This window comes from Ursus arctos, unplaced genomic scaffold, assembly GCF_023065955.2.
Source record: "Ursus arctos isolate Adak ecotype North America unplaced genomic scaffold, UrsArc2.0 scaffold_11, whole genome shotgun sequence".
Lineage (NCBI taxonomy): Eukaryota > Metazoa > Chordata > Mammalia > Carnivora > Ursidae > Ursus > Ursus arctos.
The window spans coordinates 84,514-111,686 of record NW_026622775.1 but is presented as its reverse complement, the minus strand read 5'-3'; the positions used below and the strand labels follow the sequence as shown (position 1 = coordinate 111,686).

The window sequence follows — 27,173 nt, the reverse complement described above, 5'->3', positions numbered from 1 at the left end:
CTACTGATCTTCCTAGTTCTTACGTTCCATAGATGAGAGAAATCATATGATAATTGTCTTTCTTTGCTTGACTTATTTCACTTAGCCTTATCTCCTGCCGTGCCGTCCATGTTGTAGCAAATGTTGAGAACTCGTTCTTTCTGATAGCTGAGTAATATTCCATTGTATATATGGACCACATCTTCTTAATCCAGTCATCTGTTGAAGGGCATCTCGGCTCCTTCCACGATTTAGCTATTGTGGACAATGCTGCCATGAACATTGGGGTGCATATGGCCCTTCTCTTCACTACGTCTGTATCTTTGGGGTAAATATCCAGTAGTACAATGGCTGGATCATAGGGTAGCTAATTTTTAACTTTTTAAGGGACCTCCACACTGTTTTCCAAAGTGGCTGTACCAACTTGCATTCCCACCAACAATGTAAGAGGGATCCCCTTTCTCCACATCCTCTCCAACAATTGTTTCTTGCCTTGTCAATTTTTTCCATTCTAACTGGTGTAAGGTGGTATCTCAGTGTGGTTTTGATTTGAATTTCCCTGATGGCCAATGATTTTGAACATTTTTTTCATGTGTCTGTTAGCCATTTGTATGTCTTCATTGGAAAAGTGTCTATTCATATCTTCTGCCCATTTTATGATTTATTTGTTTCTTGTGTATTGAGTTTGAGAAGTTCTTTGTAGATCTTGGATACCAGTCTTTTATCTGTAGTGTCATTTGCAAATATATTCTCCCATTCCGTGGGCTGCCTCTTAGTTTTTTTGACTGTTTCCTTGGCTGTGTAGAAGCTTTTTATCTTGATGAAGTCCCACAAGTTCATTTTTTCTTTTGTATACAGTCTTAATTATGTTGAGGTATGTTCCCTCTAAACCTATTTTGTTGAGGATTTTTATCATGAATGAATGTTGTCCTTTGTCAAATGCTTTTTCTTCATCTGTTGAAATGATCATGTGGTTTTTTATTTTTTCTCCTAATGATGTGATGTATCACATTGATAGATTTGTGAATATTGAACCATCCTCACAACCCAGGAATAGATCCTACTTGATTGATTTTTTTAAGGTATTGTCGGGTTTGGTTTTCTAATATTTTGTTAAGCATTTTTGCATCTATGTTCATCAGAGACATGGGTCAGTAGTTCCCTTTTTTAGTGATGTCTTCAACTGGTTTTGGTATCAGAGTAATCCTGGTCTCATAAGATGAATTTAGAAGTTTTCTTTCCTTTTTTATTTCTTGGAATAGTTTGAGAAGAGTAGGTATTAACTCTTTTTTAAATGTTTCTTAGGGTTCTCATGTGAAGCCATCTTGTCCTGGACTTTTGTTTGTGGGGAGGTTTTTGATTACTGATTCGATTTCTTTGCTGGTTATGGGTTAGGGTTAAAATAACTAGCACTTATCAAAAATACAAATAAAATAGCCTAATGCTTTAAAAAAAAATCTCCAAGTAGGTTTTGCAATTGGCAATCACTTGAACAACTTTGTGATAAAAGATCTGGGACAAAGATAATTTCTTCCGATATTTCATGAAAGCTGTTCTTCAATGGTAAAATGTTACCATAAGTCCATGTTGGTCATTCACTGTAAACTGCTGCAAACAAAAGCCTTTGCTAAATAAAAGGAACACTAGAACAACAAAGAATGTTGTAAGAAGTTTGAATTTCTTGTGAGAGTTTAAAAACTGTAGCTCTTTAAATTCATTTATTTCTAAAGCCATATCCTTTACTGTTTAATTTTGTGGTTTAAATTGCCTGTCAAACCATAAGAAAATAGAGCCCAGATCCAGAGCTGAGTAAACCAGTTTTACTTTCACATGCAATTATAGTTTTTTAATCTTTTTCACCAGTTCATTTCCAATATCTTTTTATTTTATCACTTGTAATCAGTTCTCCACAATTTACTATACAAATGTTATCAAATGCCTTCCATTTATTTTAAAGATCTGGATTCTGATGAAATAAGACTATACAATCAATGTAGATAGCATCTTTCATGCACTCCCAGATCCCTGGCTGTAAATCACGATATGACAGTATCTATCTGGAGGCTGAATCATCCTAACCAGTCCACTTTGTTTACTACCAGATGCAAAATCATCATAAATCATATTCCTTTCTCCTTTTTTTTCCCCACTTCATATCTTAAGGAAAACATACTCATTTTCCAAACTCATCATTTCTAGCAGTGTTCATTTTCAACCTTAATTTCCTGGCCAACTGTATTCTTTCAGATGCCTTTTTTGGAGGTGGTATTTGTCTGAATAAACTACAGAAGAAATTTTTTGAGAGCTCTTCTCATCTGCTATATAACCTCTGAGAAAAGCTTAATATATCCTTATATATTCTTTAGTTCCAAATCTCTTCCTATGAGCTTAAAAATCATATCAAGGTAATTTTAGATCACTGAAACTGTGACTCTGTGCCATGCACCTTAGCTCTGTCCTATTTTGGCTGACAGTGATGGTGTTATATTAATTTTCAGTGCCCAGAAATAAAAGTGACATACTTAAAAAATTTTAAATATATCTTTTACAGTTTTCCAAAAACCACAATTTGAAAAGTTCACTTCTGGAAAAATTATTTAAAATTTTTATTATAAAAACAAATTTCTAATACAATTAGTACAGAAGCTTCATGTCCCATGGTTTGGGAAAATCCTTTTAGCAAAGTGCTTTTATTAATAGACTATTTTGATTAATAGGAGGAACACATACACATTTCGTTTCTTGGGTGCTATGGCCTTGGATGGTAGAGAAGTAATAATTAGGAGATGGTTTTCAAATCTTCCAGTGCAATGTCCTTTCTTTTTTCCACATAATTTTGAATGTTAGTGTCAGAGACAGGACTCTAGGGTCAATTAGGAGAACTGAACCTCCCCATATTAGTACGTAATACCCAATTCCCCTCTTTCCTGCAGTGGTATCACATTGGCTGTGAGACTATTTGTATCCTTGAATCCTAGGTCATAGATGACAGCAAAATGAATGGCGGCCCAGAGCCAGGCAGTAGGGAACACAACTTGGAGGAACAATAGCCAAGAAAGGAACTGAAGAATGTTGACTCACAAATCTCCTCACTTTCCAAAATATACAACAGAAGAGAAAATAAATACTTGGACTCTAATGGGGTGCCTAAGAGAAACCTGGTAGGCCCCCGCTATAGCACAGGACTTGAACTATAGAGGGGTACCTAAGAGGAATCTCTTAGGAACCCTGCTATAGAGCAGGACGTGAACTATAATGGGGTGCTTAAGAGAAAATGAGCCTAATTACCACCACGTGGGCAGTAAGGGGGAGTCACATGGGCAAAAGGGGCAGGTCACGTGCCTGTGAAGCGCGTCTCACCTGCGGGTCACATGGGCCCCATGGGCAGGTCACGTGGGCGTCCCAAGCCAGTCACTTGCCCGGCAGGGACGTGGCTTTTCCAGTCACGTTCAGGTCACGTGGGCGGCCTGGGATGGTCACATGGACACCAGGAGTGGGTCACGTGCTCGCCCAACCGGAAGTCTCATAGCGAGCGCCCTCTAGTGCCGGGAGAGGTAATGAGCCTAATTAGCACTATGTGGGGCCCAGCCGCGGGTCATGTGGGTGCCAGGGGTGGGTCACGTGCCCTTCAAGCGTGAGCACATGTGGGTCATATGGGCCCCGTAGGCAGGTCAAGTGGGTATCCCCAGAAGGTCGCGTACCCGGCAGGGGCGGGGCCGTTCCAGTCACGTGCGGGTCACGTGAACGGCCTGGGGCCGGTCCCGTGGGCTCCAGGAGCGGGTGACTTGCTTCTTGCGGGCGGGTCACAAGCTCGCCCAAACTGAAGCCCCATAGCGAGCGCACTCCAGTGGCGCGAGAGGTAATGAGCCTAATTAGCAGCATGTGGGGCGGCAGCAGCGGGGTTACATGGGCGGCAGGGGTGGGTCACGTGCCCGTCAAGCGTGTGTCACCTGCAGGGGACGTGGGCCCCATGGGTGGGTCACGTGGGCGCTCCCAACGGGTCATGTGTCCCTGAGGGGCAGGTCCATTACAGTCACGTGGGGGTCACGTGGGAGGCCCAGGACCGTCAGGTGGGCGCCAGGAGCAGACCCAACCTGAAGTCCCATAGCGAGCACCCTCTAGTGCCCGGAGAGGTAATGAGCCTAATTAGTACCACCTGGGGCGGCTCGGGGTCGGGTGACGTGGGCGGGGGGCGAGTCACGTGCCTCTCCCAGGTAGGTCAAGTGCCCGCCCAACCGGAAGTCTCATAGCGAGCGCCCTCTAGGGCCGGGAGAGGTAATGAGCCTAACTAGCACCACGTGGGGTGGCAACGGTGGGTCATGTGGGTGGCCCGGGCTGGTCACCTGCTAATACCAGCAACGCTGCTGTGGAGGGTTCTTATATGCGTGTCTTGGGCTTGGTGATTGTGTTACCCTATAAAACATTGCATCTAGGAATGTGAGTATGGCTCGGCATTACCAGGTAATGCCACACTAGTATGAAAGCATTTTGAGTGTGTGAGGTGGCAACAGGGTGCATGGCCTGGGATGCAAAGCATTCACAGCAGGTCATTCCTTCCCCCTTCAGGACACCCAGAGTCCAGTGTCTTTGCCAGTTCTCCCTGTAACTCTCAGGATGGAATCTAACTGCTATGGGAATAACAGAAAATTCAAATGGAAGAAGGTTTGTAGCAGGAAAGACTTAATTTCTTTAGGCTAAATATGGTAAATGAAGCTGGAACTTACCGATCTATGAGGAACGGCTACAACCACCCAACAGCTTCCTTCCATTTTTCTGTAGTGACGACTTTACCATCTGGGTAAAAACCAAACCATTTGGAACTTCAATGCAAAGACTAGTTGACTTTAAGTAAACCTTGTATGTTTGATGAAAAAGAGATAACTTGAAAATTGTTTGAGTAAATCATTAAAACCTATGGATATAAACTGAAGAGTGTTTTGGCAGATTTGAGATTTTTGTCACCCTTCCCCACATTAGAAGTTTGGTAGAATTTGGTTGTCTTCCTCTATATTCATGCTAAAGATGAGAATGTGCCTAATTATTAGCTCTGTGACCCCATAGCAGTTGGTTATGGATGAAATGAAGAATTTATTGGGTCGACTGGGTGGTGTAGTCAGTTAAGTATCCCACTCCTGGATTCACCTCAGGTCATGATCTGAGATCGAGCCCTGCTTAGGTCTGGGTGCTCAGTGCGGAGTCCGCCTGAGATTCTTCCTCCCTCTTCCTGCCCCTCCCTCCCACCCTCTCTCCTCCCTAAAATAAATAAATAAATCTTTAGAAAATAAGAATGTATTCACATATTTACATTTAAAATTAAGGAACTGATTGCACTCTTATCTATTTACATGTAAATATTTGGGCAGTTGTGACAACAAAATCTTAAGTGTTTTGTAAAACCTCTGGGTTGTTCACAGATGAGACTAAGGTAGCTGGGGACTTGTAGGCAGCTAGTTGTCCACTGTCCACAATATGAAAAGATAAAAGAGACAGATGAGGTCTCCTCTGGCTTGTCCTTGATCCTCATCCTCCCTGAGGATGGCCATCTCTGGACAGCTCAGTGGCAGGGACTCATTCACAATGTGGGGCGTCTGTTCCCCAGAGACATCAGCCAGGGAAACACTTTTGGTTCTCTGGGCCAGCCCAGCCATAGGCGAGTGTCAAGCACCCTGTCGTGGGCTCATAAGGGTCTCACTGTCACCAGGTGGGTCCTTGTATTTGGGAAGCCACTGTAAGAGTTTGCAATTGCCTTCATCTCCTACCTCCTAGAGGCAAAGCGCAGGTGTCTGGTATCACGAGAAGTCATGTGAAGTCATGTGAGAAAGTATCCTTTGGCTTCAGAAAAATATGGATGGGGCTGCTGGGTGGCTCAGCCAGTTAAGTGTCTTCCTTTGGCTCACATCATGATCCCAGGGTTCTGGAATCGAGCTTCGCATCGGGCTCCTTGCTCAGCGTGGAAAGGAGGAAAGGAAATAGTTTAGAACCCACAGAGAAGGTGACTAAAGGGGAGTTAAATGGAACTCAGTCTGTGTATTGCTTTAGGAATTGGAAGTTAGTTTCTTCTCAGTGGTGATTGTTCTTGAAATGGAAAAGCTGTACTGGTTTTTATAGATGGTCCATTGTCTAAAGGGACAGACAGTGGAAGTTCACCAAATACAAGAACGAAATTTAATTGTTCATTACGGATGCCACCAAGTCGTTCCCAGACATTTCATTCTACTGCGGTACATTCATTATACTTGTGCAGGCCCACATTGGAAGAAATTTATGCATATAGAGTGGTCATAAAATATGCCCCTCAGTAGTAGGATAATAGAGGATGCATATGTGTAAAATTATTAGACTACAACTTCCATGCTTTCCCTTTGGTTCCTTATTATCTGTGAAATTCAACAATTTTTGTTCTCTAGGCTTAAAACTCAATGTCAGTGTTTAGAGTTTTTCGATGCAGATTTTCTCCTGTATGAGTTACCAAAATAACTAAAATATGTACGATCTTTTAAAAATGCTATGTTGAAAATTACAAGAAAGTTCCATTTTGTGAATATTGTGTCAGTGCATCTCTATTTTGACATTAGTGTTAATTAGAAATGATGACACTTCGTGTGAGTACAAATATCAATTAGAAAAAGAAAAGTTAGGAAGAGTCCTGAATGTTTAAGTAATTGATGAATTAGACCAATGACAGGTTGTGTGTGTGCATGTGTGTGTGTGTTTGTGTGAGAGAGAGATTGATTTTCAGGGAATGGTTCAGCTTTTTGTAGGGCCTCTGAGAGAACCCAGGTGAGCCTTTCAAGTAGTTGGTATCTGTTCTCAGAACACGGGAATCCCATCAGTCAATCCGGTAAACTTTGAGGTCTTGAAGAGTTTCAGTCCTCGGAGACCATGTCTCAAAGCCTTGTGAGTATAGGCATTCTAGGGTATGCTCAGAGCCCTCATTAGCTGGTGCCAGCATGTGACGATTTCAGACAGCATTTCCCAAAGAAGTACCTCTTGGGTCTGTGTCCATGTCAGTTCCCTACACTTCCTTACACTAGTTATGTGATCAGTGTGTTTCAGGATAATCCCCACATGTGATTTCTGCTCTTTCCTACCAGTCTTATCTCTTTCTGAACTTCTTCCTTTATGGTAGGGGTTGGGAAGCAACCTGTGTTATATGAAGGGGTGTGGTAGTTGTCCGCCTTCGGAGGACTGAATGATGCCTAGAAATTGTGCTGTAATTTGAGATCCTCAGCCCTAACTTAGGTCAATTATCCATCCTCTGAGCATCAGGAATTCCATCACTTGACTTGTATGCTCGTCTGTTCTCCAAGTTGTCCTCAGAAATAAGGATGTCATCCATCTAGGGAATACTGGTTTGTGTGTATATTTTTGTTTTAGGAAAGGCCTGGATGTTCCTGAACATAATACTGTGGAGCACCCTTTCCTGTGCTTGTTGGCCATCAGTACATCTTTTGTGAAATATTCGTTTTTAAATAGATGGTCTTTTTATGGTTCATGAGTAGGAAGTCTTTATTGACAAGTCTTTGTCAGTGTGTATTGCAAATCTTTACTTCCCAGTCTGTGGCTCACCTTTTCATTTTCTTAGTGGTCAAAAGATAGGGAGAGATGTCACATTTTTAAGGGGAGGTTGAGAGGGAGAAGCATGCTTCCTGCCCAGCAGGAAGCCCAATAGGGGGCTCCATCGCAGGACCCTGGGATCATGACCAGAGCCAAAGGCAGATGCTTAACAGCTGAGCCATGCAGGCACCACCCACTGAATTCTTTTAAATGGTTAGTACACTCTGTGGCCTACCCCAAGATCGCCATGTTCTACATTTTCTTCCAGAAACTGTCTAATGAGATGGATACAATCCATCTCAAATTTCTAAATTCCATATTTAATTCTAATAGGGTATTTATAGACTATTTTGGATTTTCTATGTACACAATCCTATCTGTGAGTAGTCACAATTATCCCCTCCATTCTTACACTTTTGCTTCCTCTTGCCGTATAACACTGGGTTGATTCTCCAATGCAATGTTGAATAGAGTCTCATTGTTCAGAAATTTTAATATACCTTTCTCCATATCTGATCAAAAAAGCAGACAAAACATTGGTAACAAATGTGACCTAATTGACATCTATGAAACATTCCATAATAAGTGCAGAATACATTATTTTCCAGTGGTCATAGACTATTTACCCAAACAGATGGGCCATGAATCATGTCTACAAATTTTAAAATCCTGAAATTAACTAGATTATATTTGTAGGCCACCAAGGAATGGAGCCCTAGTCATAATGAAAAGAAATCCAGGAAGTCCCTCCATGTTTAAAAAATTCAATGTAACTTTGCTGCATATCCTAAGGGTCAGAGAGGGAATCGAAATGGAAATTCTCAATCTTTTCTACATCAGGGCTCACACACAATGGCCCTTCGTCTGTGAAGAGCACTCACTATCATAAGGTAGACAGGAGTTAAGCCCCTATCAGAGTTCTGCGTGTCCCAGCCATACCTGGCAATCTTGGCGTGTGTTCCCCACCCCCAGTTGTCCTTTCTGGTGGCCCTGAGTTAAGGGGGTCAACATGGCCATATGGAAATGGGAAGCTCCCCACTCCTAGTGACGATGGTGCTATTGTCCCCACCAGTCTAACAACATGATTTCTGAGAGAAATACGACACAATAGCAGCTTCTTGACTAGGGTGTAGATAGAATGAGTCCCATTTTCTAGACGGTTAGACAAGGGCTCAGAGACGATATGAATTACAGAGGATTTTAGTGTAGAAACCTAAGTGGGATTTCCAAACTGACTCCAAATCCCTTGTTCTTCCATACAGGGTACCATTTCCCTCTTATCTCTGGTCTTCTCAATCTGGAAACCTAGGAAGTATTAGGATTTTCTTGTTGTGTGGCCAACTGGAACGAATTAGGCTGCCCTTTTCACCTCTGCCAATCGTGATCATGAAGATAATTATCTCAGTGGAGGACCTTTGAGTAAGATACCTAAAGATGCCTAGGAATAGAGATACTGTAATATTTTTTCTGATATTAAAGTTACTGAAAGATCTATCTTTTTAAAATTTATTTAGGCTCTGGTATGTTCAGAGTGTGCTGTAAGGTCGGAAATAGTATTTAAAAACACTCGGCCTCTTTTACAGAGTGAGACAATGCTTCTAAAGATTGCTAAAATATTCTCTTACCTCCGATTATTTACTTCCCAACCATCGTAGTGTTTCTATGTTATGATTATGATTTCCATGAGGCAAAATTTGCAGAGAAAGAACTTAGTGTATCCAGGGGCACTTTCATGTTGTGACAGTGAGCTACTCTGTTGTATTCTGTAGTCCAAGGGGATGGTGCCAGACATCTCTAGGATGTCTAGCAGTTCTAAAATTCTGACTGTAAATGATCTCTGTTCTTCAGATTTGGGCAGGACAAGGGGAGGAGTCCAGAGACCATGAACGCCTCTGTTACCTGTGATGACCATGGAGCAGATAACCTTCTGTAGGGGACCTTTTGATTTCTTTGTACTATGTGAAAGGTGCTTTCGTCTCAAGCTCCTCCATTTGGTAGTAATGATAAGGATAAGAGTAATTTTTATCTCATACCATCTGTGGGCCCTGATCTTGGCCTTCCAGGGAAGCTATTCTTTAACATTTTACCCAGCTCAAAATGACTGGGCAAAACCTCAAAGCATGGGCCCTATTTCTGCCTCAAGCACATGTTGTCCATCTGCTTCGAAAAGAAAAAGATAACCAAAAAAGGCCATTGCCAACATCAAGGTAAGAATACAAAAGAACCTCTCTGGCTCCCATAAGATTAAAGTCATACTGACTTGCACATTCTGAAAACATAAGAAAAAGTCTATCACTTTCTAGAATCTTCTTCCTCATTGTGATGTGTAACTCTGTACGTAAAACAAAGCAGAACAAATATATAACCCTGCCCCAAATGTTCCTTCCCCAGAGCACTCCCTTCTTTGTGAAGATTGTGTCTCCCAGACAGCTGTCCTGACTTGGGTTTGAATAAAACTCTCTTCCTTTCTCTCTAAAATGTTTTAAAATGTTCATTCACTTAGTGTCAACAGTAACACTATGTTTTCTTTTTAAGTGAAAAATAAATATTCCTGGTTCACAACTGCAACAGCACAGAAGGGTGGCTGTTCTCCATCCTGGACGCTTCCCTGCAGAACCAAGCATGTGTCTATAGATTCCAGCACAAATGGGCTCATCCTAGAAGGATGCTTTGAAGGTCTGAGAAGCACTGTCCACTCCATGGGTGAGACAAGAAGGCGAAGCTCTTCCTGCTTAGAGCATTCCTTTTTGGGCTTAAAATTGCCTTGGAAATGCATGAAAGCATTGCGTTTCCTAAAGCCCAAGGCTGGAAGAGTCTGAGAGCAGCTGACCTTGCCAGGAACCAGGCACACCCCTGCAGGGAGACATTTTTAGGACTTTCATTGAGGTCTTTGATCCATTTTTTAGTCATTTCTGTAAGAGGTTCTTTTACATGGGGATATCCAGTTTCATAACACAATTTTTTTTAATTTAATTTAATTTTATTTAAATCCAATTAATTAACATATATAGTGTATTATTAATTTCAGAGGTAGAGGTCAGTGATTCATCAGATGTATATAACACCCAGTGCTCATTACATCAGGTGCCCTCCTTAATGCCCATCACCCAGTTACTCCATCTCCCCACTCCCCCCGCCTTCAGCAACCCTCAGTTCGTTTCCTATGATTAAGAGTCTCTTACAGTTTTTCTTCCTCTCTGATTTCATCTTGATTTCTTTTTCACTCCCTTCCTCACTGATCCTCTGTTTTGTTTCTTTAGTCCTACATATGAGTGAAATCATATAATTATCTTCTTCTGATTGACTTATTTCACTTAGCTTAATACCCTCTAGTTCCATTCATGTCGATGCAAATGGTAAGTATTCATCTTTTCTGATGGCTGAGTAATATTCCATTGTATATATGAACCGCATGTTCTTTATCCACTCGTCTGTTGAAGAACATCTCGGCTCCTTCCACAGTTTGGCTATTGTGGACATTGCTGCTATGAACATTGGGATGCAGGTGCCCCTTCTTTTCACTACATCTGTATCTTCGGTATAAATACCCAGTAGTGCAATTACTGAGTCATAGAGTAGCTCTACTTTTAACTTCTTGAGTAACCTCCATACTGTTTTCCAGAGCAGCTACACCAGCTTGCATTCCCACCAAATGTGTAAGAGGAGGGTTCCCCTTTCTCCACATCCTCTCCAGCATTTGTTCTTCACTGTCTTGTTAATTTTGGCTATTCTAACTGGTGTGAGGTGATCTCTCAGAGTGATTTGATTTGTATTTCCCTGATGGCTAGTGACGTGGAGCATTTTTTCATGTATCTGTTGGCCATTTGTATGTCTTCTTTAGAAAAGGTTTGTTCATGTCTTCTGCCTCTTTCTTTATTTTCTTTCTTCTTTCTTTCTTTCTTTCTTTCTTTCTTTCTTTCTTTCTTTTTCTTTCTTATAGATTTATTTATGAGAGAGAGAGAGGAGGGGCAGAGTGAGGGGAGAGAATCCTCAAGCAGACTTCTCGCTTGATTGTGGAGCCTCTCTCAGGGTGGGGCTCAATCCCAGGACCCTGAGATCATGACTTCAGTGGAAATCAAGAGTTGGGCACCTGACCAACTGAACCACCCAGGCACCCCACGAATAGATTTTTAAGTAATCTCTACACGCAACGTGGGGCTGGAACTTACAACCCAGAGATCAAGAGTTGCAGGCTCTACTGACTGAGCCAGCTGAGAGCTCTTAGGAATCATGCGCACTCTTAGGAAGCATGAATTAAGAGGGATAGGTCAGGCATGGAGCTCTGCTATGAGTTTGTCACCTGCATGATATAAAATACCTTTAGTATTTCATTGCTTTGTGCTCAAGGGATTCTCTCTCAGGACTTAGGCATTCTGGGACAACTCGGGGTATGCGGAAATTAATACTGCATCCTGCTGCCCTGCACTATGCTATAACTGAATCCAGAACATCCCAACATGGGCCATGATATCTTCCTTCTAATTTTGCAGTGTGCCTGTAACAAAAATATATACATGACAGAGAAGGCATGAAGACCTATCATAGGTTTGTGTTTATTTGATTACAAGAGGATTCACCAAAACCCATATTTTGGTGTCTTTTTTGTTTGGGGCCACCAAGCTTTTCCACTCTAAGCATTATGTCTTAATCAAAGTCAGGAGAGCTGAGAGGCTGAGGATGACCTGTGTGACAATGGAGTGGATTTTTTTTAACACCTTTTTCCTTTTTTAGACAAAATTATTTTCCACGGTAATTGTGAAATGAAATTATTCCATTTCATGCCTACTCTTACTAAAGAAAAATAGTACCACTTGGAATCTGTCCTCCTTTTCAGTGTTTTAAATTTTAAACTCAAATAAAAAGTCCAAGTAGAGGTAAAATAACTCAATTTACTTCTTCTGTCTTTACATCGTCAGTGCTGTCATCGCTTCCTTTGAATCTCCTGTTTAGACACAGAGATACGTTGTTTGCCCAGATGGATGCACTGACCTAGCATGAAGGGGCCTTACAGTTGGGAAGGGGCACACTTGGCTGAGTCAGGAGCTGAGGGGCCTGCTGTATCACTGGAATTTCCAGAATTGAAATTATCTGTAGAATATGATGTTTCTTAAAAGCAAGTTATAAAAAATGCTAATTTGCTAATATCTATGTTGAGAGCCAATGGTAACCACAGCATTAGTTCAGATTTAGAACTTAGACCAATAAAATATTTTTTCAGGAAAGGAATATTTTATCACTGATGTTTTAGAATTGCTGGTTGAGGTGATAATAAAGAGCAGTTGGCTTTTGGTTGATTATTTTATTTTATTTTATTTTGTTATTTTATTTTATTATTTTTTGATGTAGTGTTCTATGATTCATTAGTTGCGTATAACACTTAGTGCTCATCCCAAGATGTGCCCTCCTTAATACCCATCACCCAGTTACCCCATCCCCTTACCCCCTCCCTTCTGTAACCCTTGGTTTGTTTCCCAGATTCTCTCATGGTTTGTATCCCTCTTCTGTCCATTTCTTGATTGGATTATTTGTTCTTTGTGTGTTGAGTTTGCTAAGTTCTTTATAGATCTTGGATACCAACCCTTTATCTGTCATGGTCTTTGCAAAGATCTTCTCCCATTCTGTAGGTTTCCTTTTGGTTTTGTTGACTCTTTCCTTTGCTGTGCAGAAGCTTTTTATCTTGATGAAGTCCCAAAAGTTCATTTTTGGTTTCGTTTCCCTTGCCTTTAGAGACATGTCTTACAAGAAGTTGCTGTGGCCAAGGTCGAAGAGGTTACTGCAGGTGTTCTCTAGGATTTTGATGGATTCCTGTCTCACATGGAGGTCTTTCATCCATTTAGAGTTTATCTTTGTGTATGCTGTAAGAGATTGGTCCAGTTTCATTTTTCTGCATGTGGCTGTCCAATTTTCCCAGCACCATTTATTGAAGAGACTGTGTTTTTTTCCATTGGATATTCTTTCCTGCTTTGTCAAAGATTAGTTGACCATAGAGTTAGGGTCTATTTCTGGGTTCTCTATTCTGTTCCATGGATCTATGTGTCTGTTTTTGTGCCAGTACCATGCTTTCTTGATGATTACAGCTTCGTAATATAGCTTGAAGTCAGGCCTTGTGATGCCTCCAGCTTTGGTTTTCTTTTTCAACATTCCAGAGATTCAGGGTCTTTTCTGATTACATACAAATCTTAGGATTGTTTTTTCCAGCTCTGTGAAAAATGTTGATGGTATTTTGATAGGGATGGCATTGAATGTGTAGATTAGTCTGGGCAGCATAGACATTTTCATAATGTTTATTCTTTCAATCTATGAGCATGAAATGCTTTTCCATCTCTTTGTGTCTTCCTCAACTTCTTTCATAAGTGTTCTGTAGTTTCTAGAGTACAGATCCTTTACCTCTTTGGCTAGGTTTATTCCTAGTTATCTTATGATTTTTGTTGTTATTGTAAATGAAATTGATTCCCTAAGTTTTCTTTCTTTAGTCTCATTGTTAGTGTATAGAAATGCAACTGAGTTCTGTGCATTGATTTTGTATCCCATCACATTACTGAATTGCCGTATGAGTTCTAGCGATTTTGGGGTGGAGTCTTTTGGGTTTTCCACATAAAGTATCATGTCATCTGCAAAGAGAGAAAATTTGACTTCTTCTTTGCCAATTTGAATGCCTTTTATTTCTTTTTGTTGTCTGGTTGCTGAGGCTAGGACTTCTAGTACTATGTTGAACAATAGTGGTGAGAGTGGACACACTGTCATGTTCCTGACCTTATGGGAAAAGCTTTCAGTTTTTCCCCATTGAGAACCATATTTGCTGTGGGCTTTTCAGACATGGATTTTATAATGTTGAGGTATGTTCTGTCTATCCCTATACTTTAAAGAGTTTTAATCAAGAAAGGATGCTGCATTTTGTCAAATGCAATTGAGAGGATCATATAGTTCTTTTCTTTTATTAATGTGTTCTATCACATTGATTGATCCGTGAATGTTGAACCACCCTTGTATCCCAGGAATAAATCCCATCTGGTCATGGTGAATAATTCATTTAATGTATTATTGGATCCTATTGGCTAGGATCTTGTTGAGAATTTTGGCATCCATATTCATCAGGGATATTGGTCTGTAATTCTCCTTTTTGATGGGATCTTTGCCTAGTTTCAGAATAAAGGTAATGCTGGCCTCATAGAATGAGTTTGGAAGTTTGTCTTCTGTTTTTGTTTTTTAAACAGCTTCCAGAGAGTAGGTATTAATTCTTCTTTATATGTTTAGTAGAATTCCCCTGGGAAGCTATCTGTCCCTGGACTCTTTTTTTTGGATTGGGGGAGGTTTTTGGTTACTACTTCAAATTTCCTTGCTGGTTATTGGTCTGTTAAGATTTTCCATCTCTTCCTTTTAGTCTTTGTTGTTTGTAAGTTTCCAGAAATGCACCCATTTCTTCCAGATTGCCTAATTTGTTGGCATATAGTTGCTAATAATACATTCTAACAATTGTCTGTATTTCCTTGATATTGCTTGTGATCTCTCCCCTTTCATTCATGATTTTATTAATTTGGGTCCTTTCCCTTTCCTTTGGGTAAGTCTGGCCAGAAGTTTATTGATCTTATTAATTCTTTCAAAGAACCAGCTTCTAGTTTCGTTGATCTGTTCCACTGTTCTTCTGGTTTCTATTTCATTGATTTCTGCTCTGATATTTATTATTTCTCTTCTCCTGCTGGGTTTAGACTATATTTGCTGTTCTTTCTCCAGGTCCTTTAGGTATATGGTTAGCTTGTGTATTTGGGATTTTTCTAATTTTTTGAGAGAGGCTATATTGCTATATACTTCCCTTTTAGGACCGCCTTTGCTGTATCCTGTAGGTTTTGAACTGATGTGTTTTCATCCTCTTTAGTTTGCATGAATTGTTTAAGTTCTTCTTTAATTTTCTGGTTGCCCCATTCATTCTTTAGCAGGATGCTCTTTAACCCCCAAGTTCTTGAGTTCCTTCCAAATTTCTTCTTGTGTTTGAGTTCCAGTTTCAAAGCATCGTGGTCTGAAAGTATGCAGAGAATAATCTCAATCTTTAGTTATTGGTTGAGACCTGATTTGTGACCCAGTATCTGATCTATTCTGGAGAAAGTTCCATGTGCATTTGAGAAGAATGAGAGTTCTGTTGATTTAGGTTGGAATGTTCTGTATATATCTGCAAAGTCTATCTGATCCAGTGTGTCATTCAAAGCCCTTGTGTCTTTGTTGATCTTTCTGTGTAGATGATCTGTTCATTGCTGTGAGAGGGGTGTTGAAGTCCCCTACTATTAATGTATTATTATCAATATGTTTCTTTACTTTGGTTATTAATTGGTTTATATAATTGGCTGCTCCCACGTTGGGGGCATAGATATTTACCTGTTAGATCTTCTTGTTGGATAGACCCTTTATGTATGATATAGTGTCCATCTTCATCCCTTACTACAGTCTTTGGTTTCAAATCTATGAGGATTGTTACTCCAGCTTTCTTTTGAGGTACATTAGCATGAAAAATTGTTCTTCACCCCCTCACTTTCAATCTAGAAGTGTCTTTAGGTCTAAAATGAGTCTGTTGTAGACAGCATATGGATGGATTTTGCTTTTTTATCCAATGTGATACCCTGTGTCTTTTGGTTTGACCATTTACATGATAATCCATTTACATTCAGAGTAACTATTGAAAGATATGAATTTAGTGCCATTGTATTGCCTGTAAAGTCCCTGTTTCAGTAGAATGTTACTTTCTGGTCTATATTACTCTTGGGGTCTCTCTTTGCTTACGGAATCCCCCTTAAGATTTCTTGCAGGGCTGGCTTGGTGGTCACATAATCTTTTAGATTCTGTCTGTCCTGGAAGCTCTTTATCTCTCCTTCCTTTCTGAATGATAACCTTGCTGGATAAACTATTCTTGGCTGCATGTTCTTCTCATTTAGTACCCTGAATATATCTTTCCAGCCCACTCTTACCTGCTAGGTTTCTGTGGATAGATCTGATGTTATTCTGATGTTTCTCTCTCCATATATAAGGATCCTCCTCTCCCTAGCTGCTCTCAGGACAGCTTCTTTGGCTGTAAGATTTGCAAGCTTCACTATTATGTGTTGGGGTGTTGATCTATTTTTGTTGATTTTGGGAGGGGTCCTCTTTGGCTTTTGGACTTGAATGCTTGTTTCCTTCCCCAGATCAGGGAAGTTCTAAGCCATGATTTGCTCAAATATACCTTCTAGCCCTCTCTTTCTCTCCACTCCCTCTGGGATCCCAGTAATTCTGACACTGGTTTGTTTCAAAGCATCATTAAATTCTTAAGCCTTCCTTCATGGGTTATTAGTTGTCTTTCTCTCTTTTCCTCAACTTCCTTCCTTTCCATCAGTCTGCCCTCTAGATCGCTTACTTTCTCTTTTGCCTCATGGACACTAGCTCTTAGAGCATCCAATTTAGAATGCATCTCATTCATGGCATTTTTAAGTTCGGCCTGATTAGATCTCATTTCCACCCTTAGAGATTCTGTATTGTCATTTATGCTCTTTTCAAGCCTAGCTATTAACTTCCTAATTGCTATCCTGAATGCTATCTCTGACATCTTACTTATATCCATATCCATTAGCTCTGTGGCAGAGAACATTGCCTCTGGTTCTTTCCTTTGTTGTGAATTCTTCCTTTTAGTCATTCTGCCCAGGGAAAGATGGGTGAGCAAATGAACAGAGTCCAAAATATCATCCACAACCCAAGCAGAATACACCCTAGAAAAAATCTGAATTGGTCAGAAGCCACCACAGAAAAGCAAACAGCCAAAGTGAAACAAAACAATAAAAAAAAGATGGAGGAGGAGAGACTATAATCTCACTGGGTGAATAAAGCAAGGTGATCCACTTGTTCCTGATTGAATTTTGGTCTGTGTGTTAGAAGACCCTACATCCCAAAATTGCAAAGAAAGCAAAACATATACATATAATTGAATAGAGTGAAAAAAGAACTAGAATGAAACATATATCTATAAAATGTAGATGTGAAATAATAGAAGTTAAAAAGGGACTTAAAAATGTAAGTTGGCAAAATAAGAATATCACTGAGATTGGAAAAAGGTAAAAAAAAAAAAAAAAAAAAAGACATGGAAAATTTTAGACCGAAGGATAAATGAGTTGTGAGGAAGAACCTGGAGCTCAATATAATATTTTCCCTGGTGCTGGAGTTTTACAGTGCTGTGGAATCCTTAAGCTCGTCTTTCACCTATTCATCCAGTCCACCTTCTGGGGGAGGGGCCTGCTGTGCTGCTTCTCAGGGGTCTTTGCCTGGGTGGAGTTGCCCCACCCTGGTCAGGGGGACGGGCTCGAGGTGAGCTGGTTGTCTGTGTGGCTTTTGTACCCTGGAAGCTTTACACCATTTTCTGAGTGTCAGGGCAAAAATGGCTATGCCTGGATCTCTGGCCCAGAGTCACAAGATCATGGTTCCCCCTCTTCAATAAACCCTCCAGGTGAAAGGGTCCCCACTTCTATGTACACCAAAGTTTGCAGACTCCCGTGGTTTGTGTCCACTGCAGTCTTCCCTGGGGGAGTCCCAGGGACCATCACTGCACTTTGTGTCTTTGGGACTGTGAGCGGTTGTGGGCTCATGTGTGCACCCTGCTCTGCAGCCTTTTTGTCCCTCCCAGAGGATGGTAACAGCCTGCAAGTTCCAGTCCTTTACAGGGTGGTCAGGCAGAGAGTGGTCTCCTTACTGGCCCATCTTGCGGTTTATGTTGACCAGATTGCTGAGAGTCCCTTCTGGGCTCACTGATCACAACCAGTTTCTCTGCTCCACTTCTTGGGCATTGTAGTGGTTCAGGCACCCCTGTTCTTTCTGTATCTCCTGGGATCCTGAGACCACAATGACCCACTTAGAATTCTGCCCTTTTCATCCCATGAGCCCGTTTCAGAAAGGGATATTTCTCACCAGAGAAGATATCTAAGGGTTCTGATTTGCGCTCTGTTGTTATATCACTTAATGGTAGCCAGCTTATGGAGACTCCCTCCCACTTCTGTTTATCTTCCAATATCTCCCCACAGATTCATGCCTCTGCACATCCTACCTTGCAAACAAACAGTTGTTTTTCTGCTTGTAGAGACCCAGACATATATTCTTACATCTCAGGCTGATTTTGTGGGTATTCAGAATAATTTGATAGATATCAAGGTAAATTCAAGTGACCAGATGAAACGAGGTCCCCTACTCTTCTGCCATCTTGCCTTCCTCTCTACTGTTATATTTAGAGTCCCTTGTACCATGTGAGGTCACAGCCACTGAATTTGGTGGTTAGGATGTGCACATTTTGGGAGATCATTATTCTGCTACCACATGTCTAATTGTATTTATTTTTACCTTCTCTCACAGCTGTGCCCTGAGAGACATGCACAAAGAGGAGAGGTCATCTATTTGGGCCACTAGGTTCTGAGGAATCCAAATGAGAGACCACCTGACCTTTGTTGTTGGTATAAGAGCCCCACTATTAGTCATCTCCCTTCTATTCCTTTCCAGACTTTGTATTCTAAATGTCCTTATCTGATTTGTCTTTTCTTGTTTAGAGCCCATCAGGCTACAGATGGTCCTGTCTATGCAGCCACAAATGGAGACAGCCCCTACCGACTTCTACCGAGGACCTTTAGACAGACCTCTGGGGATGAAACCCTGACTACAATTCTTCAACAAGGCCCCCAACCAGCAGGAAGCAATTAGACCAGTCATCGCCCCCTTTCCCTTACCAGCAGTTAGGGTCACTTCTTCAGAGGGGGGAAAGTTAGTAGTTGGACAGTTAGGTAGTCAGGGTCAGGGTCCCCAACAAGAAAATATGGAGTCAGGACAGTTAAAATAAAATAGCACTGACATCCTATTCTGCAGCTTAGACAGGACAACCCTGACATTCTGCTTTGCAGACTTTGCAGGAATGACTTCTGCAAAACGTCCTAAAATAAGACAATTAACCACAAAAGCATTTGTCAATATCATGGACAAGGGGCAGTTAAGATCTAAGCATCCAGATGTTAGAAAAAAAAAAAAAGACCATCAGCAAGTGGATATGAACCTACTAGGGAGATAGATATGTGACCAAAGCCCTGATTGGCACAACTCAGCACACCCTGCTTTCTTAAGAAAGTTCCACAAAAGAGCTTATAAAACCCCCTAAACTTAGAAACTCTGGGTGCAACCCACTTGGGTCCCCTCCCTCTCTGGGAGCTTTGTACTTCTGCTCAATAAACTTTGCTTTAATGCCCACCACTCTTTGTCTGGTCTACCTCTTCATTCTTGGAAGCAGCATGACCAATAACCTGGGCACTGAGGGGACACAAATCCTGTAACACCGTGATGGTAAACATTCAACATCATGAAGGGATCTGTAGATTTATCAGAGAGTGTAGGTTTAAATATGGACTAGACAATCGTTTGACAGTGCCTTTATTTCACTCAACAAGCTTTCACTGAAGACCTAAGCTGGACCGTCTTCTAAAACTATGTAAAACCAATGTACAACCAATGTACTGGGTTTTTTTCCAGCCATAGATACATAAATGACAGTGATGTGATGTATAATATGATATTCATTAGACATATTCATATCTGTGTGTGATCAAGAGAATCTAAATAAATGTATTTCTTGAGAAAAATAATAAAGAATAATAAAAAAGTGAAGGGTCAGTGTATTGACACCCTTGTTAAGGAACCTGGATAGAAACTCAGATGGCCTCTATCCAACTCTATATCTTTCTCTTCCTTTTGATGGTGACTTTGTTATAATCTGCGTTTTGATATCATTTTTAGTTGTAGCTATAATTTTTGACTGTAACTCTAGCCTTATCACCCAGATGTGAGTTCATAAACAACTGTTTGTTTGACTTGTGTTTGAACTTACGTAGGGAGATCTAGTCCTTCGTAACTTTCATCATTTCCTCAGTACTTCTGTGTGAGAAATATTGTTTCAGTGTTAGGTGACAGCAGGGCATGTGTCCTGGGGTGCAAAGTGTTAATAGCAAGTCATTCCCTCCCTCTTCAGGAGACCCGGAGTCCAGTGTCTTTGCCAGTTCTCCCTGTAACTCTCAGGATGAAATCTAACTGGTATGGGAATAACTGAGAAAATTCAAATGTAAGAAGGTGTGTAGCAGGAAGTAGGTGATCTCCTCAGGCTAAATATGGCAAATGAAGCTGGAACTTACCGATCTATGAGAAACGGCTACAACCACACAACAACTTCCTTCCTTTTTTCTGTGGTGGTGATTTTAACTATCCTGGTAAAGACAAAACCATTTGGAACTTAAATGCAAAGGCTAGTTGACTTTAGGTAAACCATGTATGTTTTATTAAAAAGAGATAACTTTTTAAAATTGTTTGAGTACATCATTAAAACCTATGGATATAATCTAAGGAGGGTTTTAGAGGATTTGAGATTTTTGTTACCCTTCACCACATTAGATGTTTGGTAGAATTTGGTTGTCCTCCTCTACATTCATGCTAAAGATTAGAATGTGCCTAATTATTAGCTCCATGACCCCATAGCAGTTGGTTATGGATGAAATTAAATAAGAATTTATTCAGTGAACTGGGTGATGTAGTTGGTTAAGTATCCCACTCCTGGTTTCACCTCGGGTCATGATCTCAGGGTCGTGAGATGGAGCCCTGCCCAGGTTTGGGTGCTCAGTGCAGAGTCAGCTTGAGACTCTCCCTCCCTCTTCCTGCCCCTCCTGCTTGTGCTTTCTCTTTCTTTTCTCTTTAAAATAAGTAAATATATATATATATATATATATCTTTTTTAAAAATAAGAATTTATTCACAGATTTACATTTAAAATTAAGGAACTCATCGCACTCTTATCTATTTACATGTAAATATTTGGGCAGTTGTGACAACAAAATCTTAAGTGTTCTGTCAAACCTCTGGGTTGTTCACAGATGAGACTAAGGTAGCTGGGGACTTGTAGGCAGCTAGTTGTCCACTGTCCACAATATGAAAAGATAAAAGAGACAGATGAGGTCTCCTCTGGCTTGTCTTTGATCCTCATCCTCCCTGAGGATGGCCATCTCTGGACAGGTCAGTGGCAGGGACTCACTCAGAGCGTGGGGCATCTGTTCCCCAGAGAAGTCAGTCAGGGAAACGGATTTGTTTCTCTGAGCCCGCCCAGCCACAGCTGAGTGTCACAGCACCCTCTCGTGGGCTCATAAGGGTCTTACTGTCACCAGCCAGGTCATTGTGGGAAACCACCGTGAGAGTTTGCAATTGCCTTCATCTCCAACCTCCTGGAGGCAAAGTGCAGGTCTCTGGTACCATGTGAAGTCATGTGAAGTCATCATGAGTAAGTATCCTGTGCTTAAGAAAAACATGGGTGTGGCTTCTGGGTGGCTCATCCAGTTAAGCGTCTGCCTTCAGCTCAGGTAATGATCCCAGGATCCTGGGATCGAGCCCGGCATTGGGCTCCCTGCTCAGTGGGAAAGGAGGTAGGGAAATAGCTTAGAACCCACAGAGAATGTGAATAAAGGGGAGTGAAATGGAACTCAGTCTGTGTGATGCTTTAGGAATTGGAAGTTAGTTTCTTCTCAATTGTGATTGTTCTTGAAATGGAAAAGCTGTATTGTTTTTTTTAAACTTTATTTTTTTTCTAATAATAATTTTTTGTTATGTTATGTTAGTCACCATACAGTACATCCTTAGTTTTTGATGTAGTGTTCCATGAGTCATTATTTGGGTATAACACCCAGTGCACCATGCAATACGTGCCCTCCTTAATACTCATCACCGGTCTATCCCAATCCCCCACTCCCCTCCCCTCTGAAGTCCTCAGTTTATTTCCCAGAGTCTATAGTCTCTCATGGTTCATTCCCCCTTCTGTTTATGGTCCATTGTCTAAAGGGACAGACAGTGGAAGTTAATCAAATATAAGAACAAAACTTAATTGTTCATTATAGATACCGCCAAGTAGTTCCCAGACATTTCATTCTATTATAGTACATTCACTATACCTATGCAGGCACACGTGGAAAATAATTTATGCATATATAGTGGTAATAAAACATGCCCCTCAGTAGTAGATAATAGAGGATGCATATGTGTAAAATTATTAGACTACAACTTCCATGCTTTCCCTTTGGTTCCTTATTATCTGTGAAATTGGACAATTTTTGTTCTCTAGGCTTAAAAGTCACTGTCAGTATTTAGAGTTTTTCAATGCTGATTTTCTCCCGTATGAGTTACCAAAAACCTAAAATATGTATGAACTTTAAAAAACGCTATATTGAAAATTACAACAGGGAAGTTCCATTTTGTAAATATTGTGTCAATGCATCTCCATTTGACATCAGTTTTAATTAGAAATGATGACATTTCATGTGAGTACAAATATCAATCTGAAAAAGAAAAGGTAGGAAGAATCCTGAATGTTTAAGTAATTGGCGAATTAGACAAATGACAGGTGTGTGTGTGTGTGTGTGTGTGTGTGTGTGTGTGTGTGTGTAATTGATTTTCAGTGATTGGTTCTTCTTTTTGTAGGGCCTCTGAGAGAGCCCAGGTGAACCTTTCAATTAGTTGGTATCTGTTCTCAGAACATGGGAATCTCTTAGTCCAATAGTCAATCAGGTAAGCTTTGAGGTCTTGAAGAGTTTCAGTCCTAAGCGATCATGTTGCAAACCCTTGTGAGCAAACCCTAGGGTATGCTCAGAGCCCTCATTAGCTGGTACCAATGTGTGATGATTTCAGACACCATTTCCCAAAGAAGTGCCTCGTGGGTCTCTGTCCATGTCAGTTTCCTACACTTCCTTACACTAGTTATGTGATCAGTGTGTTTCAGGATAATCCCCACATGTGATTTCTGCTCTTTCCTACCAGTCCTATCTGTTTCTGATCTTCCTTTATGGTAGGGGTTGGTAAGCAACCTATGTGGTATATGATGTGGTCTGATAGTTGTCTGCCTTCAGAGGATGAAATTATGCCTAGAAATTGTACTGTAGTTTGAGGTCCTCAGCCCTAACTTAGGTTAATTGTCCATCCTCTGAGTGTAAGGAATTCCATCACTTTACTTGGATGCTTCTCTGTTCTCCAAATTGTCCTCAGTAATAAGGAATTCATCCATATAGGGAATACTGGTTTGTGTGTATGTTTTTGTTTTAGAAAAGGCCTGGAAGCTCCTGTTGAGCACCCTTTCCTGTGCTTGTTGGCCATCAGTAAATCTTTTGTGAAGTATTTGTTTTTAAATAGACTGTCTTTTTATTGTTGGTGAGTAGGAATTCTTTATTGACAAGTCTTTGTTAGCGTGTGTATTGCAAATCTTTACTTCCCTGCCTGTGGCTCACCTTTTCATTTTCTTAATGGTCATAAGATAAGGAGAAATGTCACATTTTTATGAAGTCCCACTGAATTCTTTTAAATGGTTAGTGCACCCTGTGTCCTACCCCAAGATTGACATGTTCTACACTTTCTTCCAGAAACTGTCTAATGTGAAGCTATAATCCATCTCAAATATCTAAATTCCATTTTTAACTCTAATAGGGCATTTACAGACTATTTTGGATTTTCTATGTACACCATCCTGTTATCTGTGAATAGTCACAATTATCCCCTCAATTCTTATACTTTCTCTTTCTCTTGCCTTACAACACTGGGTAGATTCTCCAATGCAATGTTGAATAGAGCAGCATTGTTTGAAGATTTTAATATACCTTTCTCAATATCTGATAGAAAAAGCAGACAAAACGTTGGTCACAAATGTGACCTAATTGACCTATATGGAACATGACCTAATAAGTACAGAATACAATATTTTCAAGTGGTCATAGACTCTTTACCCAAATAGACAATATGTTGGGCTATGAATCAAGTCTTCTAATTTTAAACCCTGAAATTAACTAGATTATATTCTTAGACCACAGGGGAATTGAGCCATAGTCATAATGAAAAGAAAACCAGGAAGTCCCTGCATGTTTACAAATTAAATGTAACTTTGCTACATATCCTAAAGGTCAGAGAGGGAATCTCAATGGAAATTCTCAACCTTTTCTACACCAGGGCTTACACACAATGGCACTTTATTTGTGAAGAGCATTATAATAACTTAGTCAGAGCTCTGCCTGCCCCAGCCACACCTGGCAGCCTTGGCCTATGGTCCCCCTCAGCTGTCCTTTCTGGTGGCCCTGAGCTAAGGGGGTCAACATGGCCATATGGAAATTAGTAGCTCCCCACTCTTACTGATGACGTTGCTATTGTATTGTCCTCACCAGTCCGACAACATGATTTCTGAGTGAAATATGACACAATTGCGACTTCTTGGCCTTCCTTCAGGTTTGAAAATCATCTTGTGAGTCATCTATTAGAAATATGGATTCAACATGTGTTCTTTCTTCTGGAAAAGAAATAGACCCAGCGTAATTATGGCTTCCTGAGCAACTGTTCTTGAGAGACATCATACTGGCTCTTTGCAGTGTTCTCCCTCTTAAACTTCTCAACTAGGATGTAGATATTATTAGGCACATTTTCAGATGGTTAGATGGGGACTCAGACGATATGAGTCACAGAGGATTTTAGTGTTAGAAACCTAAGTGGGATCCCCAAATTGACTCCAAATCCCTTGTTCTTCCATACAGGGTACTATTTCCCTCTTATCTCTGGTCATCTCCATCTGAAAACCTATCAAGTATCAGGATTTTCTTGTCATGTGGCCAACTGGAATGAATTCAGCTGGCCTTTTCACCTCTGCCCGTCATGATCATGAAGAGAATTATCTCAGTGGAGGACCTCAAAGATCCCTAGGAATAGAGACAGTATAATATTTTTCTGGTATTAAAGTTACTGAAACCAACTATCTTTTTTAGTTGATTCAGGCTCTGGTATGTTCAGAGGGTGCTGTAAAACAGGTCTGAAATAGTATTTAAAAACACTCAGCTCAGCCTCTTCTACAAAGTGAGCCAATGCTTATAAACATGGCTAAAATATTCCCTTACCTACAATTACTTCCCAGCCATCGTAGTGTTTATATGGTATGACTGTGACTCACATTAGTCAACATTTGCAGAGAAAGAACTTAGTGCATCCAGGGGGCACTTCATGTTGAAATTAGTTTGTGACAACGAGCTACTGTGTTTTATTCTGCAGTCCAAGGGAATGGTGCCAGACATCTCTAAGGTGTCTAGAAGTTCTAAAATTCTGATTTTAAATGATCTGTGTGCTTCCAAGATTTGGGCAGGAGAAGGGGAGGAGTCCAGAGACCGTGAACACTTCTGTTACCTGTGTTGACCATGGAGCAGGTAACCTTCTGTAGGCATCATTTTGATTTCTTGGTACTCTTGCGAAAGGTGCTTTTGTCTCAAATTCCACCATTTAGTAGTAATTATAATGATAAAAGTAATTTTCATCTTATATCATCTGTGGGCCCTGATCCTGGGCTCCCAGGGAAGCTATCCTTTAACATTTTACCCAGCTCAAAATGACTGGGCAAAACCTCAAAGCATGGGCCCTATGCTTGTGGCCATGGTCTCAGGGTCGTGAGATGTGCCCCAAGGAGCCCTTCCAGAACCCCGCCTCCCACCCAGGGCGCACCCTACCACCGGACCCCCACCCCGGTGCACAGAGCTCACTCACCAACCGGGACCTCCGCGGGGCAACTCTCTCTCTCTCTCATGTGCCCCAAGCACATGTTGGACATCTGCTTCAAGAAGAAAAAAATAACCAAAAATGCCAACATAAAGATAAGAAAAAATAAAGAATCTCTTTGGCTCCCATAAGATTAAAGTCATACTGACATGCACATTCTGAAAGCACAAGAAAAAGTCTGTCACTTTCTGGAATCTTCTTCCTCATCGTGGTGTGTAACTGTATGTAACACAAAACAGAAAAAATATATAACCCTGTCCCAAATGTTCCTTCCCCGGAGCACTCCCTTCTTTGTGAAGATTGTGTCTCCCAGGCAGCTTTCCTGACTTGGGTTTGAATAAAGGTCTCTTCCTTTCTCTCAAAAATGTTTTTAAAAGTTCATTCACGCAGTGTCGACAATAACAGTGTTTTCTATTTAAGTGAGAAATAAATGTTCCTGGTTCACAACTCCAGCAGCACAGAAGGGTGGCCGTTCTCCATCCTGGGCGCTTCCCTGCAGAACCAAGCATGTGTATATAGATTCCAGCACAAATGGGCTCATCCTAGAAGGGTGCGTTGAAGGTCTGAGAAGCACTGTTCACTCCATGGGTGAGACCAGAAGGCGAAGCTCTTCCCAATTAGAGCATTACTTTTTGGGTCTTAAAGTTGCCTTGGAAATCCGTGAAACCACTGCATTTCCTAAATCCCAATCCTTGGAAGGTCTGAGAGCAGCTGACCTTGCCTGTAACCAGGCACACCCAGCAGGGAGGGCTGGTGCAGAAAGGGAAGGGGCAGGGCTCTGAGGGTGGTCTGCAGCTACAGGGGTCCCTGGAAGGTGCCAGGTGTGTGTGTGGAGGGCCCGGCCCATGACCCCACCCACGCCTGCCCCGGGTGTTGGGTAGAGGAGGCGCCTCTTGGAGCCCCTGCACTGGCAGGGTTGCAGGGCCTGAGGGCGGGTTGCCCAGCATCCAAGGGGCTCAGGCACCACCCTCCCCGACCAATCACTGTGTGGGGGTGGAGCTACCTCTCTGTGGGCGGTCCCAGAGCTGCAGGCAGTTGCAGACCTGGGGCAGAAG

General features: G+C 41.2%; 1 protein-coding gene across 4 annotated transcripts in view; it reads left to right on the top strand.

Moving 5' to 3' along the window:
* Positions 1 to 19,770, top strand: part of LOC125281011 (dehydrogenase/reductase SDR family member 6-like) — a 32,298-nt gene extending 12,528 nt beyond the window's left edge. Inside the window, exons 6-7 of one of the 4 annotated variants that reach the window (XM_057309982.1) lie at positions 9,385 to 10,239; positions 18,889 to 18,986. In XM_057309982.1, coding sequence (XP_057165965.1) covers positions 9,385 to 9,441 — 57 coding nt within the window. In that variant the 3' untranslated portion in view covers positions 9,442 to 10,239; positions 18,889 to 18,986. Of the gene's footprint in view, positions 1 to 4,545; positions 6,519 to 9,384; positions 10,240 to 18,888; positions 18,987 to 19,079 lie in introns of those variants that run through there. The other 3 variants (XM_048212295.2, XM_048212296.2, XM_048212294.2) reach the window with 3 other exon arrangements.
* Positions 19,771 to 27,173: the final 7,403 nt, after the last annotated feature.